The sequence below is a fragment of the Parasteatoda tepidariorum genome, chromosome 6, assembly GCF_043381705.1.
Source record: "Parasteatoda tepidariorum isolate YZ-2023 chromosome 6, CAS_Ptep_4.0, whole genome shotgun sequence".
NCBI classification, from domain to species: domain Eukaryota; kingdom Metazoa; phylum Arthropoda; class Arachnida; order Araneae; family Theridiidae; genus Parasteatoda; species Parasteatoda tepidariorum.
Window position 1 is genome coordinate 11,302,180 of NC_092209.1, and position 22,090 is coordinate 11,324,269.

The 22,090-nt window shown below is 26.1% G+C and overlaps 1 protein-coding gene and 1 long non-coding RNA gene across 2 annotated transcripts in view; one reads left to right on the forward strand and one right to left on the reverse strand.

Moving 5' to 3' along the window:
* The window catches only part of LOC122269363 (uncharacterized), a 26,327-nt gene extending 17,887 nt beyond the window's left edge, over window positions 1-8,440 (forward strand). Inside the window, exon 2 of the long non-coding RNA XR_011636943.1 lies at window positions 7,882-8,440. This is a non-coding gene — a long non-coding RNA (uncharacterized lncRNA). The remainder of the gene's footprint in view (window positions 1-7,881) is intronic.
* LOC107447536 (ras suppressor protein 1) lies at window positions 2,597-21,845 on the reverse strand. Its single transcript, XM_016062469.3, has 9 exons — window positions 21,508-21,845; window positions 19,733-19,783; window positions 19,532-19,599; window positions 18,827-18,879; window positions 15,781-15,899; window positions 12,751-12,833; window positions 9,761-9,875; window positions 8,081-8,213; window positions 2,597-6,058 (listed from the first exon to the last, which is right to left on the reverse strand). The coding sequence occupies exons 1-9, from the start codon at window positions 21,674-21,676 to the stop codon at window positions 5,974-5,976; spliced, it is 876 nt and encodes a 291-aa protein (XP_015917955.1). The 5' UTR covers window positions 21,677-21,845; the 3' UTR covers window positions 2,597-5,973.
* Window positions 21,846-22,090: the final 245 nt, after the last annotated feature.

Genomic DNA, 22,090 nt, shown 5'->3' on the forward strand with positions numbered 1-22,090 from the left:
CTAGTTCTTATAATCATATAATTCATGAATATAAGCTTATAAAGTATCTCTCTGGCTCTCCCTTACAAACAAATAAAATAAACTGTGTTTTTAAGTTCCACCTTTGAAAATTTGATTTACGGAAACTTCTGTGATCAATGATTTTTTTTAAATGTCTGGACCTTCGATCTCCGGAAACTTCCGGATCACTGTTAGCGAAAATTCCGGATTTTTTCCGGAGCACAATCAGCCCTGCATTAAGTGGTCCCAACTTTTGATTGCTCTCCTGACCAAAATATTAGGACCATATTTCCCAACCACTCCCTATATTTTGGAGGTCAGAAATCGAAATCCATCGAAAAAACGGTATGTTTATTCAGAGAAAATACGTTTTTGCGTCTGATTTCGTAACTTTATCGTCTGCACTAATTAATTAGCATAATTGATGTCATTCCCTTAACCATTAAATCTTTAAACATGAATATACAATCATTAGATCAAAGGTTATTCAGGGTGGTCCTCCCCCCCCCTTCCTTTGAGGCTCACTGTACATTAAAATTTCTCTTAAGCTAAGTAATAGTAAATTAAAAGAATTTATTTCCTCCCCCACAAATGAACTGCTGAAAGAAATAATTTAGAAACCAGTTTTATTTCTCCTACCCTCTGATTAAAAATGTTTCATGCTGGCACGCACACTGCATGACCCGCTCGGACAAAAAAATAATCGGAAAATTTACATTTTGTGTTCAAATATAATTAAAAGATGATAGTTGATTAAATAAAAATAATCCGATATATTTTGTGTTTGCTGTGAAGGGAAGAGTTTTGTTTAATTTGAGGGGGGAAAGAATGTCCTTATCAGCTTTGAAGAGATGAGAACCCTAGATATATATTGTTCTAATTGGAGAATAAATACAAAATATGTTATATTAGGAGGGCCGGAAAATAATGTCGTTTCAGTGTATTTGATATTCATTAGTCTTAAAAAAAAATTTTTTCCTCAGCCTGGCATTGAATGGTAGGCTAACGAACATAGCAGGAAAAGGCTTATGAGGGTAAATGCATTATTGATTAAAAATAATCTTGGTAACAAATGCATTGAAACGACACTACTTTCCGGTCCCCTTAATAATATAATCAATAAAATAAATTTATTAAACTTAAAATACTCCTTAAAAGGAAAAATTGAAGTCTTATATATGAACACATTTGAATGGAATGATGGGACGATTTCATGTCATTTAACAAATTATGTTGCTTGAATATGAACTGTATAATAACTTAATTACAAAGATCTAGATCATTTTGAAGAATCATTCATTGGTGCATGTATATTCAACTTAATTAAGTCAATATAAGATGATAGATTTTTCCCTCCTTCATGAAAAAGTTAAGTAATAGAACAAATTTCTAATTCTTAGCACTTAAAAAGGGAAAAAAAAATAATAACATTTAACTTATATAACATTTTGCAAAATATAGGTATTATTAAACCTCAAACCATATGAAGCTGTTGCTTCTTTTATAGTAAAATGAAGAGGCTCACATGGTTAAAGCATGAGCAAAATACTTCTTTCAAAAAGGCACGTTTTTTTTATTCTTTCAATATAAAAAATTGAAATAAAATAAAATGGGTATAACAAAGCAGAGCAACAAAAGATTCTTTTTTCCTTAAAAATGTTTCATTACATTCATAATTTAAGCAGAAAAATGCTCTTTTTTAAGAACGTTTTACCCCAAAGTAAGCGAAATTATGATTACAGTAATAATTGAAATTTAACTTTAAATTTTATCAGCATAGAAAAGATACGTCAAATGATTATTAAACCTGAAATATATATAATTTTTAATTATTACATGCAATAGTGCCAAAATTAAAGAATGATTTTTGCAATCACTTAAATGGTAAAACTCACTTGGAAAACCGTTGACAGGCATGAGTTTTAAATCATAAAAAATATTGTACGACTAACTTCTTTGACGCTTTAACATTAAAACTGATCGCTCAGCTCACCGATGAGTTACAGCGCCACCTGTCGGTACCCTATATAACTAAATCCCAAAATTTCAGAATAAAATTTTACAGCTATCATAATAGACTTACCGTTTCACTCCTTTATTTCAGAGATTTTAATTTTTAAACCAGTCGGTCACCCGCTAGTGACCCCGTAAATTGGCAACACATCTGCTTAGTTTAAACATTAGCGTGCAACCAGTTTTGTTCATGAAGGCACTTTTCATAATACAATGTTTGTGGTCTTGAATTCATGAGTTACAGAAGCAGCTAATTTAGCCAGTCATCGATAGTTCAATAGATAATGTGTTAGATTATTTAATAGAAATTCAGAAGTTTTATCCAAAGATTTTGTCTAAAATTTATCATTTTCTCTTTTAATAATCAGTATAAATTTAGCATAATTGCAGATTTTTATTCCTTTATTTAGATGGTCACTGATTTTAGACACAATTTAAGACAGCCTTAAAAGCTTTATATTCCGATAAACATTTAAAAAATATAACAAAACAATTTTAAGAAAAATGTGTTAAATTATTTTTTTAATAAACTATTTTGTTTATAACAAGTTAAGAAAAACTTTGGAAAAAAAATGAGCACACAAAGAAGATAAAATACTTTATTTAAAATTTAATTGCTGGTATTTCAAAATAAAAATTTTATTAATATATTTTTTTCATCTATAAATATTTTGATTATTTCAGATTTAAATGTGTTAGACAACGCAAAATTTTTATAAAAATATTTCAAGTTTAAACAGCACCAGTTGAAAACAGTTTTTAGATACCTTAAATCCATGCATACAAAACTGGTTTAAAACATCTAAAATACAAAAATATTCAGCAGATTTAAAAATATAATAATGTAAATAAAGAGTTAAAAGCATCTGCAACAGATAAATATTCTATAGTTTTCAGCATATAATAAAATAATTAGCAATAGATTTTTTATGCTTGATTCATAATATACAATCAGCAGCGAAAGCATATAAAAATTATTTAAATAAATATTATATGACATTTTTCTTTATAAATATGTCTGTCATAATAAAAAATTGTGCTTTGTCTTAGGCAGACAGTTTCGCAAGTCTTATTTTTAAATTTGAAAAATAGCAGCCATAAAAATATTCCATTACAAAAACTTTTGCAAAATATGTTATGTATCGGTAAAATATTCAAATGATTTAACTAGTTCTAAACTATTCTGAAAAGTAACAACTTAAGAAAAAAATGCTGTCAATATATTCAATCAAAATTTTCTTTATCTATATTTATTTAATAAAAAAAATGTTTAAGGTATTAAAATATTCAGATAAAGAAAAGTTACACAAATACAATTTTTTGATACTTTGAAACAACATTTTAACTATCCAAGTACAGAATAAAAAAATTTTTAAAAAATGAAAAGATGTAGGAATAATTACAAACAAGTTAAAACAAGAAAAAAAAAGTAAAAAGCTGAAAACACGTCTTGTTAACTATCTTGTTCAACATTAGTTCTCATTCTTTTCACACACCTCTTAGTTTTTTTCACATTCTCATTTTCATGTTTTTTTAGCTTTAAGTAAAATAATTTTGATTATGAATTCCTGCAATGACAACACAGTCTTATAATTCACTAATTTCAACAAAAAAAAGTGTGAAATGTAGAATAAACAAATGAACATTACATAAGTTAAATAAAAAGTGTTGAAAAAAATATAAATGCTTTTTTGTAATAACAAAAAAAAATCAAGAAATTATTTTGGCTAAAATAAATATTTATTATGAAAAAAAAACAGCATGGTAAATTTAATTTCATAAAAAATTTAAAGAAAGAAAACAGACTAAGAAAACTTCTTAAGTTAGCTTTAAAAAAAAACAGACTAACTTTAAAATAATTCATAGGGGATCAGCATTTCATATATCAAGAGCACATTTGTAGTTACGGTGAACTACATTTGAAAAATTGCATTGCATAACAAATTAAAGTTCAACAGTAACATTACAAGGTTAATATTAAATGAAATTCAAGAGTTTATATAAACATATTAGAAAAAAAAATTCGAATAATTACTTACTAAATAAAAGTATAGGCAAAACAATGTAAAAGGTGTTAATAAATAAACAAATTTATAAATGAAAAACTAAACATTTTACTAGACACAAAATTTCAAGAACATATATTACTACTGTCTTCACAACCATACTTGAATTGGCTAATTGAAACACACTAAAAAATTAAAACAAAAATAATCTAAACCACAAAATATACAGTTGCCAAACTTTGCCTGCATTTAGTGGAAAACAATTAAACTCCAAATGATAAATTGTTTATCTTCTGTTCATAAAAAATAAATTAAAAATCTATAAAATAAAAATAATTAATTTAAAAAAAATAAAAACTTTTTAAAAATATATTTTGAAAATATTCAGCTGGTAAGCACATCAAATTATAAAGCAGCAAAATAAGTAATGCATAGTCATCTAAAAAGCAACAAGATAGTTCATTTTACTTTATTGCATTTGCGTGTAATATTTAGATTGTTTGTACAAGTTTTCCACATAATAACAAGTAAAAAACTAAAATAATGAGTGAATCAATGTAAAATATAAGTAAATGGGATTTTTAATTCATTGTCAATGAATGATTTCATCAGATGGTAAAAAATCGAACTCTCAAATGAGTACATTTATGTAAATACAACTTTCTCAACAAAAGCAACATTAGTTTTTATCTGCTTAAAAATAAAACAAGTTTAAATGCAAACCTAGAAAATATCAAGCTAAACAATACAACTTTGCATAGGGTAACAATAAATAACAGTGGCACTTTTAGTAACAGTACCAGTGATTCAACTAGACTACATGTCCTTAGGATCCAAGAAATCTATATTTCTGGGTCTTTACTTTTTCAAAAAATTTGAGTCTCTAATTAAAATATGAATCGATAACTATCTCTATTCACTCTCTATTCAAATTTATAATTATTTTATATATTTAAAACCCAAACAAGGAAATTCAACAACAAAAATTATATTTGTACCATTAAGGGTTTTAATTATGAAACATCAGCCTCATGGAATAACAGCGTAATTTGACACACAGAATTATTTTTATATTTTTCTTTAATTATTAATAACAAACGAAGAAAAAATACTTTTTTTACATAAAAAATTATATAATTTTAGCATATTTAATTTGTTAAAGTGCATGAGTGAAATCACTGAGTACTTACACAAACTAAATCTAATTTTAATAAATAAAAATATTCAAAATGATTTTTTACAATTACTTCATCAATCAAAACTGTTTGTTTCAAATTGTCTCTTGTAACATAAACCGAAGCCTAACCCTTGAAAGATAAAGCTTAAACCGCCCAAAGATCTTGTGAGTTTTTTTTCTTGCTTTAAAATTTTTAAATGTTAAAAACTTTTCAAGGTATGGGAGCAGGAAAAATATCTAGACATTATTCAGACTAGTCTTCACTGAGAAACTACTAAAAAAAAAACTGTTAGATTATAGAATTATAATTATACTAAATATAAAATTTAAAAAAAAACATAGTTTGTATAAAAAAATGTTCTTATTCATATTCAAAAATTTAACAATAATTGATTTTGTAAATTAAAGAAAATTTGAATGATGATTGGAAGATTTTATCTTTAACCCAGCAAAAGACACAAGTACTTTATGTACTGCAGTATTTCATAACCGCAAATTATTAAAATGCTAGATGTAATATTTTTCACTTATTTTGACCTAAGTGAATACAAAATAATGAAAAAAGTGTGAAAAATATATTGAATACAAATTCTGCATTAAAGGGTTAAGGATATAGAAAAACCCAAACTAAAATATTTGCCACTTTTATTTACTGTCCCTTATAATATAATAAATGACTTTTGTTAACAAGCAATATAAGAACAGGAAAATATATACAAAACTTTCTGGCAGTTGCTGAACATTTTTCAAATGTTGGTTATGGCGCAGTCAGTCATCTTAATCTTTTTTTAGACTGATTTTTTTGGATTTGTCATTTCTTTTTGGAGGAGGAGAAAGTGCCGGTTTTTGACGACTGTATAAGCTAAGAAGACACAATAAATTACAGTACTTAATTTGGAATTAGCATAAGAAAACTGATAAACAATATATAATATGATCAAAACATTTGGTTTAGTAGTCCCACTAAAGACTGTAGAAAATATTTTATTTGTTATGCAAATTAACTGAAAATCAAATGCTCTTTGAAAGTTATAATTCTAAGATGGCAACATCTTCAAATCTATAAAAACCTGTTCAATGGAAAAAGATCAGCCAGGCAGAAAGACGACCGTGGGTTTGTTCCAGACAGGGTTGGCAGGTTTTTGACATGTGACAGTTTTTGACGGTTTAAACCGCCACGTCAAAAACCTCACTGTCAAAAATGTCGATAATGTCAAAAACCTATATTCATATGTGAAATTTAATTAATACATAAAATTTATATATATTTTTATAAAGGATAGTGTTTCTAAATATGTTCTAGAAAAATAAATTTAAAATTTTGAAGAAACACTTATATTTTGAATACTAACCAAAATCTTGTACTTTGGAAAGCTCACATCTTTTGTAATATTATGTATTCATTTTCATGTGTTATTGAAAATCTGCAGTGATATTGTTAAGAAATTTATTTATAAGCAAATTTAGTGTATAGTATAGATTATACTAAAAATTAGACATTTTTAAAGATAAACATTAGCAGTTTTGTACATTAACATCGTTTAAAGTAAAATCTTTTTAATATTCTTTTAAATCTTCTTAATAATCTTTTTAACATAAGACAATACAAATTTAAGTGCTTTCTGTTAAATACACAGAGTAGTTAGCGTTACAGTATATTCAGCCTATTCATTTACTATGCTGAAAATTTAGTTTATCCAAATACTTAAGATTTAAACTTAAAAAATTCTTTTTTAGATTGATTATCAAAAGTATACGTCTTTANTAAAAATTGTTTTAAAATGATAAGTGTAATAATTATAAATAAATATAATAAACAATATGAATTATATTTATCATTATTCACAAATATAACTACTTTTAAATTCAAATTAACATACTGGATAATAAAGATATTCGGAACATAAAAAAATTCTTTTTATACACTTGTATCAAATTTGTATTTATACAACATAACTTGTTCCTTATAAATGTTAGTTATATGTTCCTTATATGTTAAAAAGGCATAGTAATAAACTTTTAATTTTCTTAAGTATCAAAAAGAATTTTTTTTTTCAAAATATAAATATTTAAACAATTTTTGTGCAAAATTTTTCTGCACATGCATTTGAATATAAATTTCTGAGATTTTAAATCTGTTATTTTACCTTAATTTTAATTAAAAAATATTTTAAAACCTGCTGATTACCTATAGTATAATTAAATTTCAATATAATGCATGGCAACTGTTGGTAGTTTTGAAGTTTATATATTTTCTTGGCAAACTTCAGTTTTTGACGGTTTAAACCAGTATTATACCCTTGTCAGGTCAAAAACCCAACCCTGGTTCCAGAGTTTAAATAACTATGATGCTGAGATTTAAATCACTGTAAATGCAGAAGTACAATTATTATGTTTTAATTTAGTGGCAAGTGTGCTGTCTATTTTATACAATAAATGCTATTTTTGGTCTACGAACTTAGTTATGTCAGACATGGGGTCTGTCCAGGTCAAATTTACTACCGTTTAGCGGTACCTTCACAAATTCAACCTTAGGAAAAACGATAGTTTCACAAAATAATTTTTCTTAAAATTTTATTTTTGCATCCTGTAAGAAACGATAAACATATTTTTACCACATTTTTGTGTTTATTTTTTAAAATAATTTTTTATTTTTCAAATTATGTTTAAATTTTCACAAAATAGGTTCCTCAAAGAAAAACCTAGACAGACCTATGCAGACTATAACGACTACGGAAGAAGCAATGCAAGAAACAACACAGATAGACAAACCCATAACAAAGGATCATATAGGGTAAGGGCCAAAGTTAATGGAAGGACTACTTCATAAGAAAAGACAAAATAATATTTTTATGATCTCAAGTGCTCTAGAAAATGTACTTACTATTTATATGTATCAGTGCGAATATATTCAATCACGTGTGTTATTCCCAGTTGTAATTGATCGGCAATGGGTGGAACCCATGGATTATTGTCCATTCTAACAACACAATGTTGCCCAAGAAGATCTAGATTTCCTGTAGATAAAAAAAATAAAACATATTAACATTAATTCACTACGCAGTAACTAAGAAAATATAATTGGAGCAGAATAACTGAGCGTGATTCTGTTTCCATGTTACCCAGACATAATATGAAATAAAAGTATTAACAGATATGTGACCCAATCAGTATCAAAAATACTGAATTGAAGAAAAAATTCAGCATATTTTGAAATATGTAATAAAAATATTTTCATTCTCTCGCTAACTATATCATTAATATTTATTTTGAAACTAGCTGATACTCAAAGTATAGCAAATCACAAAAAGTATGATCCAAATCAATATCTCTAAATGGTTTTTTATTATAAAAAAAAAAAATTCTCCCAAACAATATAAATTCTCTCATGAGTATGCATAGAATCACATCGATAATGTCATCAAAAAATGAGTAAATGTAAAATAAAATTTAAAAAAATCCTAGTAGCCTTTTGCTTCTACTGGTTTACACAGTTTTTTTTTACTATGGGATCAGTCAATTTGATTATTCACCATTTTGTAACTATTAACTTTGCTTAAGATAAATATTTTTGCAGTAATTCCAAATTTCCAATATATGTTACGGACGGGGAGTGTCGATGATAAGCTTCAAAGCAGCCTAGGGTTGCATTTAAAGCTTTTATTATAAAAAAACACTTAAAAGACAATACGAAATAATTAGAGCTGAAACATCTTTTGGAGCTGTCTCCCCGTTGCAGTCCCATGAGTGAGTGCTTAGGGAGTCTGCTTTAGTGCAGATGGCACTGCATGGCGTATGCAACATATATATATATAGATAGTTTTTCCTAATTTTATTCTTCTTTTTTTATTTTTGTCCTTTTTATTTATTGTGATACACACATATATATAACTACAAAATATTCAAATGCATCCATGGATCACCATTGATAAATTTTGTGCCACAATGACTAAGCTGATTAAAAGTATTGAGTTGTCAGTTTGAATGACTAGGGTTTGATTCTCAGTAGCGGCTTGAAGCCCCACCAGCTTTAGATCAATAGGTATCACCCTGTTTTTGAAGCAACAACAATTTGTGAGCAATGCTGACCCCATTACCACAACCATGCGATTGTCACAAAATTGAGGAGCATTTAACTCAAGGGGTTGGATAATTTTGAGAAATCAAGCATTAATATCATGTTACTAATTTTAATAACTTATATTATTTTTTTCCTAGAAATTTATTACCTGGAAACGTTTACAAAACCAATAATATACAAGGGGATTGCATCATCTCTTCAGTACAAAAGTAAAGATTTTATAAAGAATGACTGAAACAATTATCTTATTAGTATTAAAACTAAAACTTGGGTATAACTTGTGCAATATGTCAACGTCAACCCATATTACAAAAAAAAGAAAAAGGTACGATTTGTGAAAACATAGTACTAAAATAATAATTTTTTTAATAGTATCAGAATATTCTTATGACAAATCATTAGTCTTCAAGCTAACAATACCTTGATTTATCTAAAAATGAAATTAGTGAGATATGTATAAAAATATAGTATTGTATATCTTACCAAGCTCAGGAGGTAAAAATGAAAGTCGATTGCCTTGAATGTGAAGTTCTCTTAATCGGGAAAGCTCCCCTATTTCTTTAGGAAGACTAAGTAAATCATTCTCTCTAAGTCCCAACTGAAGAATAAAAACCATTAATTTATTCCAATAAAAATTGCAATGCATAAATATATAAGCTATTTATAAAGAAATGTGCAAGATATAATTTTAAAAAATGGGATAAAAATCTTTCTAATATTGCTACATTTTTGAAGCTGATCTTTTAATTAAGATGACTAATGATAAAGTTTTGAATATGAATGAAAAAAAGTTTTTTTTTCAACCATTTTTTAAGATTTAATATTTTAGTACAAACTTAATTCAAATAATCTAACAGTTTTTTTTAAGTAACTATAAGATGTTTTTCGAAGTTAAAAAATACCAAAATATATTTTTACTTGCAATTAGTACATTAGAAAAAATATATGTTAAAGGCACACTGGTGTCCCATCTTAAGTATAAGCTTTCATAAATTATAAGCTCTCATTTCAGATTTTCTCTGAGAATTCAATATAAAAATATGCAATTGCATTAAAAATTTATCTTTCATCAAAAAATTCAAAATTAATTTATAGTTTAAGTTTAGTAAGTAAAAAAGATATATCAAAGAACAGAAACAGAAATTATAAAAAATAATAGGAAAAAAACAAACGATAGAAAGTTCTAATGACAGTAAATACTTAAGAACAACCATAGCCGTATACGGTGTTAGAATAACAAGACTATATTGAAGGGAAAAAATCTTTAAAAACTACAGCCAAACCTTGCTATAGTGAACCGTTTGTGCAACCAGCAATATTAACAATGGTTTACTATGGTTACTTTAAAAAATATTTTTTAGTATATTACAGTTATATTATTGAAAATAGTGATTGTGTTAATATGTAATTTGATTAAAGATTATTANTCATCATTTATTTGTATCAGTACAAGTCGTTTCTGCATTAAATTTCATTTGATTCTGATGATTCTTTCATGGTGTTGCATTTTCTACAAACAGCAGTTTACTTAAGAACAACCATAGCCGTATATGGTGTTAGAATAACAAGATTATATTGTGAAGGGAAAAAATCTTTAAAAACTACAGCCAAACCATGCTACAGTGAACCGTTTGTGCAACCAGCAATATTAACAATGGTTTACTAAAACTAAATTCTTTAAAAAATATTTTTTAGTATATTACAGTTATATTATTGAAAATAGTGATTGTGTTAATATGTAATTTGATTAAAGATTATTACCAAATAAAATAGATAATAAACAAAAGTCAAAGAGAAAACTGAAAAGAGCACTATAGGAGCCCTAAAAACTGAAAACAGCACTATATGCCACCAAAAAAGGGGATTGTATTTCCTAAAATTTTGCTTAGTTTTTAAGAAACCCAAAATATACAAAGTTTTCAATTTATCATTAAAAAGATATCTTTTTTTCAATTAGAAATAGTTCCTCAGTTTAATTTGCGCATTCTATAAATCATATTATTATTATTATTATTTTTTTTTTTTTGAATGAGCGTAATATTCTAATTTAAAGATCTTACGTGTCGTAATAATAATGCATTAAAAATATCTGGATTATAAAAATGTCGAAATGTCTGGAAAAACAAAAAGCAACAGCCGAGAAAGCAATAAGAAATTAATGTGGATTTACTATGCAACTAACATGAATCACGTGGGTGAAAAAGTGATTACTAAAATAAGAAATTAGTGTGAAAAAACGATTGAAAAATTATGTGGAATTATGACGGAATCGAATTTTTAAAAGTCCAACGGATCAGGTAATTATAATTCAAATTTGAGTGTCACAATAATGTATAAAAAACATCAGATTTTGAAAAAAATACATAACAACTGCAAAAACTATCATCCAAGACTTGAAATTACAATGAAATCAAGATGAATTGAACACGTCAAAAACTAATAACTTGAAATCAGCCATCATAATAACATTGAATTAAAAACATCTTAATTTCAAAAATCAAGTGAAAAAGGCAGAAAAAATTACTAGAAAAATCATCATCAAACCAATTATCATGAATCACAGTTAAAAAAATATCACATTCCAATGTCGTAACTTCCGGTTTGGACACCCACCAATGGTCAGAGCATCAAGCTCGTAACTTCCCCCTCATCGTATAGCTTGGCCAGGAGTTGAATTGAGGAACAAAGGTAATTTAAAAATTGGGCGTCAAATACACATGAAATGTTTAAGTGCAAATTATAACTCAGGACTGCTTTTTTTTTAACCTTGGTTTAAAATAACACTATCTAAATGAGAATTTGAACGGAGCCACTAAAATAGTTCACTACAACCAAGAGTTCACTATATTCCCGGTTCACTATAACAGGGTAATTTTAAAAAAATTAAAATTAATTAAATTATAGAGTATTTAAAAGAATTTGGAGGCATTAGTTTCCTGGTGCTAAATTCAGGAAATCTATGCATTGATATATACATTAACATTCATAATTGAGTTCAGCAGTAATAACAAATTGATATCCAAAAAATATCTATATTTAGATTTTAGCCATGAAAAAGGTAAAATATTTTTTTGTTTTAAATACCTTTCTTATTTAATCAATCTTAAATAAAACTATATGCAGGGGTAGCAGCAAAGTTTTTTAAAATTTTAGGGTAATTTTAGGAACTTTTTTCAAAAAATTTTAGGTAAATTTTAGGGGTAATATATGATTTTNTAAAAGAATTTTGAGGCATTAGTTTCCTGGTGCTAAATTCAGGAAATCTATGCATTGATATATACATTAACATTCATAATTGAGTTCAGCAGTAATAACAAATTGATATCCAAAAAATATCTATATTTAGATTTTAGCCATGAAAAAAGTAAAATATTTTTTTGTTTTAAATTCCTTTCCTATTTAATCAGTCTTAAATAAAACTATATGTGATACAGAATTGCAAAATTTAACATGTTAATAAAAAATTTACTCACAATTTGTAAATTCTTCAGCTGGCCGATTTCAGGAGGTAAATACTCAATGTCGTTATCACATAAATATAAAGCTCTGAGAGTTTCTGAAAGGAAGAAAATCAACACTGAACTCAAATTAAAATAACATAAACTGAAATCAATTAATACTTTAATGATCATAGCATGAATTTCAATAGCAACCAGGTTTAAGAGGTGTTATAATATACATATTTACTAATATTCCATAAATTATCAGGGGTCTGTCTAGGTTTTTCTGAAAGGTACCTATTTTGTGAAAATTTAGACATAATTTGTAAAAAATTAAAAATTATATTACAAAATCAATACAAAAACATGGTAAAAATATAGATGTATCGTTTCTTAAGGGATACAAAAATAAAATTTTAAGAAAAAGTATTTTGTGAAACTACCGTTTTTCCTAAAATTGAATTTGTGAAACTAACGTGTCACCTAAAATTGAATTTGTGAAGGTACCGCTAAGCGGTAGTAAATTCGGCCTGGACAGACCCCTGATTATGTAAATTGGAATTAGGTAGAAGTGCTTTAGTTGAAATGTTTCTTTAATTTATATCAAAGTTGTTTTCGAAAATCATGTTGAATCTTGTTGGAAAAATTAATGGTTAAACAGTTTTAAAATGGTATATGGATTGGCAGTATTTAGTGAGTTGATGGATAATAATACAAAATAATATAGTACAGTATTTAAAAATTTACAAAAAACTTCAATAAAAGGTAATAAAAGACATTGTCATTTAAACATAATTTGTGTCATTTTAAACAGAATTTCTTTCATTAGATTAGGTTAAGAGTAATTCATGAGCAACCAATTTAAGATGAAAAATTATAATAATTAGTTATTAAGCTCTAGATAATAAATATTTATAAATTAAACCAAATATAAAATAAAAAGCAAAATGAAAAAATAATTAATTAACTGGTTCATAAACTCTTTTAATTTTTATTTATATAAATCTACTAACAGTAATTTTTATTTATATAAATCTGTAACTCCTCAGAGAGGAATTACATTGCAGGGACAATTTTTTGGTTGCAATTATGCAAATACTTGATCTTACCTGACTCAGGTGTTCCATTATATGCATATATATCACATAATAGATTATTTTCTGTCTAAATGTACAAGTTTATGTACAATGTACAAAGAACAATTTAGGTTCATATACCTGCAAGTATACTCTTCTGCTCCTTTGAAAATAACACTTAGAACAGAAAATAATATGACCTTAATGTATCACGTCATAAACTGAAATGTACTATTCCCTTCTTCCTACCACTTCCAACGTAGCAGAGAAGTGGGGGCATTTAGTATTTATTTGAGTTAATTTAAAAAAATCTTGGTTATAAATATATTATTAAATATCACAAAAACTTGTACAAAGAAGCTGATTGCAGATTTGAACATCTCCTAAGATCCATTCAAAAACCTTATGCAAAGGAAAAAGAAAACAAAAAATTGTTCCCCAATGTTATCAGATCTTTGCAATTTAGTGAGTAATGCAGTGAATAAAAATTTTAAAAAAGCCTCCTCTTATTGCTCAATTTCATATGACAATAGAGCAATCAGAATTTAAACTTTGTTATACAGCCTAAGATCTTTTAGAAATATGAATAACTATTTATATGAAGTCACGTCTTGTATAAGGATAGTTGAGGTATTGATACATTTTAACAAAATGCTTTCTTGTCTAAAATTAAAATCAAATATTGAAAATTTTCCCCATTGTTATTATTAATTGTGTTAAAAGTTTAATTTAATGAAGAGCTTAAAATAGCACAAGAATCTAAATGTAAACTACATTATGTACCACAATCATGCTGTTGGTCATGAAATAATTGAATAAGATGTGTAGCCAGATTTTTTAATTAAAAAAAAGCCCCTTTGAAGTATTTTTTAGCACTCAAAAAATATTTTTAATCAGTTTCCAAAGAAAAAACAAAAAAATCATAACTAGAATGTGTCCAGTAATAAAAACAATTTTTTTCTATCGTTTAAATTTCTTAAAAAATAATAATAAAAAAATAAAAATAAATAAAAAAAAAAGCATTTTCAAAAAAATACATAATCATGATAAAATGATGCCCGGTGGCTTAGTGGTAGCGAGCGCTTCGTGCTCCCGTGCTACAGGTCCTGGGTTTGTTCCTTGGGCTGGGCAAGGTTGACTCAACCTTTCATACCTAAAGTGGGTCGATAAATGAGTACCAATCATGCTTGGGAACTAAACACTGGGGATTCCACCTAATGGACCACCTAACCGGAACATTTGCTCCAGCACCCCAGAACCCAAGGTCAAGAAAACTGAGATGGGCACAGTAGCCCTTGGTTTTAATTAGTTTAGTTTTAATCATGATAAAATAACTAGTTTCTGATAAATATTGCAGAGAAAATTGTGAAAATCATGCATTTTTTGTAATTTAGAATGACAATCGAAACAGCAAAGAAAAAACATCTTTTTAAGAGATAGAAAATTAAGCATCTTTTAGAAACCCCAAATAAAAAAAGCACCTTTAAGCACTTTTTAAAAATGCTAAGCACCCTGTTGAATCTTAATCTACATGACCCTTATAGCCCCAACAGCCTGTTGCAGGAATGTTTTAATTTTGATATTGATAATTAAATCTGAAAAAACAGGAACCTGGAGGTTATGGAACATATTAAAAAGGGAAACCCCTAGGAAGGTATGAAGATTACTACTATTTTAATAGACAAAGTGGGATACCAACACTAATGCTTACAAATAATTCTTCATAAACAAAAAATGATTATTTGCAATTTTATAAATTTATAATAAAGAACAGGAAATAAAAAAAAATTTCAAGTAAAATCTACTTAGAAAAAAAATAACTTAACAAAATTCTTTATTAATTTTATAAAAACCAAACAAATTATAAATAAATTCTGTATAATAAAACAAATATATAACTTTGAAATAACAAAAAATCCTGTCACAAATACAGACAGGGAAGTAGAAACGAAAGTTAGAATGTAAAAAGAATTTCTTTCAAACATACCAATCATAAAGAAATTTGTGGGTAAAGTCTTTTCACTTAAGTTGTTATAAGTCAAGTCTAAGACTTCCAACTGGGGAAATGATCCAAATCCTCTAGGAAGTGTACTCAACCTATTCATTCTGGAAAGAAAAAAAAATTGTAAACTTTAATTGAAAGTCACATCAGGGAGCGTAGTCAAATCTTTGAATCAAAAATAAGCACTTTTTAAAAACTTTTCAAGCACTTTACAAAAGTTTTCAAGCACTCAAAAAATTCATATTCAATCAATGATATTATTGGAAAAAAAAACTTTTTATAAACAGTTTTAGCGTTAAAAAAAACAAAAAGAAACGGGCGCAAATCGAAACAATCAGCACTTTCCCACATCACCGAGTNAAATAGACTTGGAAAAAAAATCATTTCTTTTATTATAATACATTTTTAACGTCTTCTATTTTTTAAAGCATTGAATATTTTTGCTGCATCATCATAGAAGATTTTGCCTTTACTAGGTATTTGTCCATCTTACATTAGTGCATAAAAAAATTTGAACGTCTTATATGAAAATCCATACCTACAGTAAACACATGGTTGCAGAGAAATGTGTTCTGAAAGGGGTTCCGTGGTTCGGAGGGGTTGTGTTCTGTTGTTCGAAAAGGTTCTGAACAATACCTACTGGTAAATAGGGAAGCTAGATAACGGGGCAAGTGTTGAAAATAACGAAGATCCAGGAAGAAAAGCGAAACTGATTTTGTTCTAAATGACGTAATTCGAAGCTTTTTCCAAAATGCGAGAATTTCGTGAATTTTGAAATTGATTTATAGAGTGCGCGAATTTCTCGCGGTAATCATTTTTTAATGCGAGAAAAGAAAAAAATATGCGAGATTCTCGCGCTGTAGTGAAAACACTGCCATTTAGGAACAATAAACATTTAAAAAAAAAATAAAGAGAGAGAGATACAAAACTAGATATATATATATTAGTGCAAATAGATATATTATATATCAATGTAGCACAATATATCCCCAACATATAATCCATATATTATGAAAGCAGAGGTTGAAATCTGGAAGAGTAGTTGAGATCGTTGGAATCTGCTTTGCTTACTTTCGATAAATTTAGGTTTTCAACAAATGCGTAAAAAAAAAGGAAGACTCATCAAAAACATAATAAATTAATCTTTTACACATGGACCTATGCTTAACTGACTACTAGTGTTATAACTATTCCTCATTAATACTTCATAAAGATGAGGCTTTTTGAAATATTGTTCATGCATTAATAAACAATATTTAAAAAAAACTATTAATTATTATATTATTTAATTAATATTTTAAAAAACTCACGATTTAAAAATATTAATATTTTTAAGTCAAGAGCTTTTTAAAAATAGCACTTTTTAGCAAAAAAATCTATTAAATTTCTTGACTTTTTTTTAAAATAAAATTATTTAAATTAAATTTAGTGGCACAAGAATAAGAGTCAGCTATATATTCCTAAACTTATAAATAATATTGTGCACCTCATGTAATGAAACTTGTTTGTACTATACCAACAAAGTAATAATAAAAAAATCAATATGCTAAACTGATAAATTAACTTTATCGAGAAACCGAAAATGGTGGCTGGGGCGCTTGTCAGGCCTTAAAAAAAAAAGATTTCTTAAAACAGTAAAAAAATAAATAAAAGAAGTCTAGACATTTTTATAATAAATATTCAATTTAAAAAATTATTAAATGTAATCCTATTTGATTTATAAACTAGAATATAAGATTTTTTTAAAAAATCAAAACAATATTCAAACTTACCTCACCAGACACTAAACACTATTAATTATGCCATTATAACAGAAAAAATAATGAAACATAATTTTCAGTAAGTAATCCGTTACTTTTAATAAGTGCGATGATTGTATATAAAAGCCAAAATATTAACTACGTAATGGGATGAACAATAAAAAAAGGAACGAGAGAATAATTCTGACTTTTATTACATTCTATCAATAAAATTCTCCACTCACTAAATGTTTTATTTAAATTATAATTAAAACTGATGAAATAACTAAATGATTAATATCATTCTTTTATTATAACTTTTTTATCTGTATAGTAATATAATTCATTATTTTGAATTAATTACCCAAATTATTAGTGAATTAAATTACTCTAGTTATTGTTAGTTATGACAATTAGATTTTTTTAATTGAATTAAATGCTTAATTTGTCTTATACCATAATTCCGTTACATATATTTTTTATTATCAAATTTTATTCAAACTAAGCCAAAACACTAAATTCAAATGCCACTTTCTTAAGGCATTAAGGTATCCTTAAAAAAAGTAAGTTTACATTTAACTAAGGAAGGTCCCATCTACCTTTGGACAGCTCAACAACAGGATATTTACCATTCCCAAATATTTAGCTTTATTAATGAAAATAAAATATTTACATTAAACTTAAAAAGAAGTAATGAGGAACTATTATATACAAAATCAATCAAGTTTTTACTTCTCCTTTGAAAATTTTGATCATTAATATTTATTAAAACTATCATTTTTAAAATTTAAAATTTTTAATATATGTTTAAATTAGAGCCCTGTAATGTCTTGCGTAAAATGTGCGTCACACTGAATATTACTTAAAATGTTTCACTTAAATTTTGAGACAGTTTGTAATGCTAAAATAATTATAATTCATTTTTCCTCAAAGAAAAATAGAGTTAAATCCTAAATATGAGTTAAATAGATCTTATATCCCTATTAGCAGTAATAAAAGCTTAAAAAAACCAAACCAAATCCTAAAACTTAAAAATTAAACATTATAAATTTTTGAATATTTAAATAAAAACAATCTTGAGATATAACACATTTGAAAAATGATATACAAAACAATTTTAAAAAATGTATCATTAAAATCAAAGTGTATCACATTTTGTATCACAAGATGAGTGTATCACAAGATGAGATGACAGTTATACTTAATTGTGGATTTATAAATAATTTATTTAGTTAAAAAATAATAATTTTATACCAAATAAATAATATTGATATTTTTCATAAAATACATACCCAAGATTTAATAACTTTAACTTTGATAAAGATGATATGGTAGCAGGAACTTCCTATGGTAAATTATAAATATAATTGAAATCAGTTAATTATTAAATAAAATTAACACAAAATAGGTGAAGGTAATTCAAATTACAGTTCTGACAAAATGAAATATCTTTTGAATATTTATGTAGGCATAAATAATTAAAATTGATAAGATATTCTGACATTTATTAATCTCAATTAAAAGAAGAAAAAAACTGCAGAAAAATGCATTTTATTAGAAACTATGTAAGAGTGAGAAGAATTAGTTTGTTTACTTTTAGAAATTTGTAAAAGTAAAAAAATTAATAAAATACTATATTTCACACAATTGTAGGTTCTTCTTTTTTTTAATTTTTAAATGTTTATCCACATTTTCAATTATGCAATAAGTTAAGGGATAGTAGACATTAAAACACTTAAAAAGTTAACTCCTATTTTAATGCAATGTTATCTGGTATTGGGAATATTTAAGTTTTAATAAATATTCATGTTTTTACCTTGCCACAGTTTTATTTCCTTCAAATCAAAAATATATTTTCTATTACATTGATTTCCTATAATTTTAACTTATTACCGGCTTACATATAAAATGTGTAAATTACATTAAAAATAGTCAATGTATCTTTAAAATTACATTTTATAATACACATAACATAAATAAGAAACAAATATAATTACCTCAATATGGTTATTAAAGAGATTCAGAGATTCCAGATTTGGCAAACTTGAAATAAGTGGTGAAACAGCTAAAAAGAATTTTAATCTTAATGTAGTATTCATTAAAATTCTTACTAATTTAAAAAAATACATCAAAATACAGGTTATGGGATAAACATTTTAGATTTAGTCGCAACAGCAAAAAATAAAATAATTTCTTACCCTTAATTTTGTTATGACTAAGAGTCAGCCTTGTGATGTTCTGCAATCCAACTGAAACAATGGATTATAAATATTTAAAATGTATTTTAACATTTATAAAATTAAAAATATTATAGATTTTTAAAATAGTTAAATATTAAAATAAATATAAAATAGATAAAAAGAAAAATATCACAGGGAAGACTGCTCACATTATTTTTAGCATGTTTCTTTAATCTATAATAGTACAAAGAAATAAAAGACATTTGCTTCCTTTAATTCGAAGTAATGTAAATTTTAAAAAAATCACGACTATTTAAAAAAAATATTAATATTAACTTTATATAAAAAAATTAAAAAGTAAATTTTTTAATTATCATAAAAAAATATATTTCTTCTTATGGCAATTTTTGTACTAAATTTCAATATGACTTTCTTTTTCAATGGTGGCAAAAAGATTTTAAAAAAAAAATTATACTGAAAATTTAACAAATCAAAATCATGCAGTGAAAATACATGTGTTATTTTAAGAACAGTTCTCGTTAAAAAAAATAATAATAAAAAGTCTCACTTATATTCCTATAATTATATGATTAATGTATTAGTAAAAATAAATTAAATAAAATTAAAAAACATGATCCTATATAAGTTATGTTAGATATATTAAAAAAAAAGCCATTAAAAATTGAACAAAATGATATAAAATTTAGCTCATCAGGTCATGTTAACAGCTGTTTAAAGCTTATTTAAAAAACAATAAAAAGTCTGAGAATTTAAAAAATTTCAAAACAATTTAACTAAGAAACAAATTGTACAAAAAATTTGAAACTAGGCAAAAAGACTTTTTTAAAAAAAATTTAAAAAAATAATAAATAAGAAATACAAAGACCGGAAATTTTGATCATTAATAGATAATTATGAAATCCCCAAGTAATATTATTAGAAGATATTAACTCAAATCTCAGGGTATTGAACAGGATAATGATGATATCTTAAATAGAAACTCTTATTATTTATTGTAGATTTGTATACAATAGTTTTTTATTTTCTCGCAATCCACTGCCCGAAAGTTGACAGGACTCTGTGATTATTCTGAACATGATATGGAAATCTCCCCGCTGCATCTGATTATTGTATCAGTACACAAAAACGTTTAATCTTTTTTAACAATATACTTGTGAAATCTACTTTTGAATAACTATGTATAATTAAATAAGCAAAAAAATAACTAAAATTTGAAAGATTAATAAAAATATTGTAAATTTAATAGCAACAATCTAATACTTTATATATATATTAAGTAATACAATTTGTCCATTGATTAATGTAAAAATTAAATCACTGAGATAAACAAATATTTTAATTTCCTGATTTTTGCTAATAAAAACTTCCATTTGTTTTAAAAATGTTGCTTAGCTTTGATTTTGTATTAAAAATTTGCTTGTAATTTTAACCATAAATATTATGTATTTGTAATGGTCATTAATTTGCATTAAATATTATAAAATAGGAACCTAACTTAATTATTATCTTTTGTTACTGATAATCTAGACTAATATAATATAATAAATTGGAAGATTTAGGATGTTTAATTTTTTTACAAAAATTAATTTTATCGATTCTTCGGCCTTTTGTTTTAAAAAAGATGATATACTAATCATTCAATTTAATTTCACAGATGTAAACAAAGCCCATGTGCTGCATTCAAATCTGTCACCACACCTCTTTGCGCAACCGGTTTTATAATAAGAAACACCAAATTAGGAAATGTTGAAATAAATAAACGAATTTCTTACGGAGGGCATGTAGTTCTTCAAAAGATGTGATTCCTTTATCCACCAAATCAATTTCAGGATTATTTTGCTCCCTCGCATCATCTAGAACTTTTTTGACTTTCGACATTTTGTTAAAATCGAAAATATTACAGGAAGTTGAATTATTTTCGATTGCTTTTTCCCCAGCCATCTCAGATAAACTTTCTATACTTCCGTTTCGAATGTCAAACTAAAGTACACGAAACTCGACCTGGTTTCTGTTTCAACGCAATAAACAGTTTTTTGAGCAAAACATCCTACGCAAGCGCCTCTTCGTAGGAAGTTTTTAGGCGTTTCCTGACGAAGAACCAATCTCTATTTTTGGAATCGAACTTTACGACGTTATAAAACTGATTCAACCGGAAAAGTTTACTCAGTTGTTTTGTAAAACAGAATTATATCATAATAAATTGAAAGAACACTGATAATACAGCAATTTTCAGAGAAGAAGTGACCGAGATATCTCAATCAATTTTGTTGATATTTTGCATTAATTTTTAGGGGCCACTCACACTGGTTTCGATGATAACTAACGTGCGAGCTTGTTGTTGCGAGTGAAAACCTG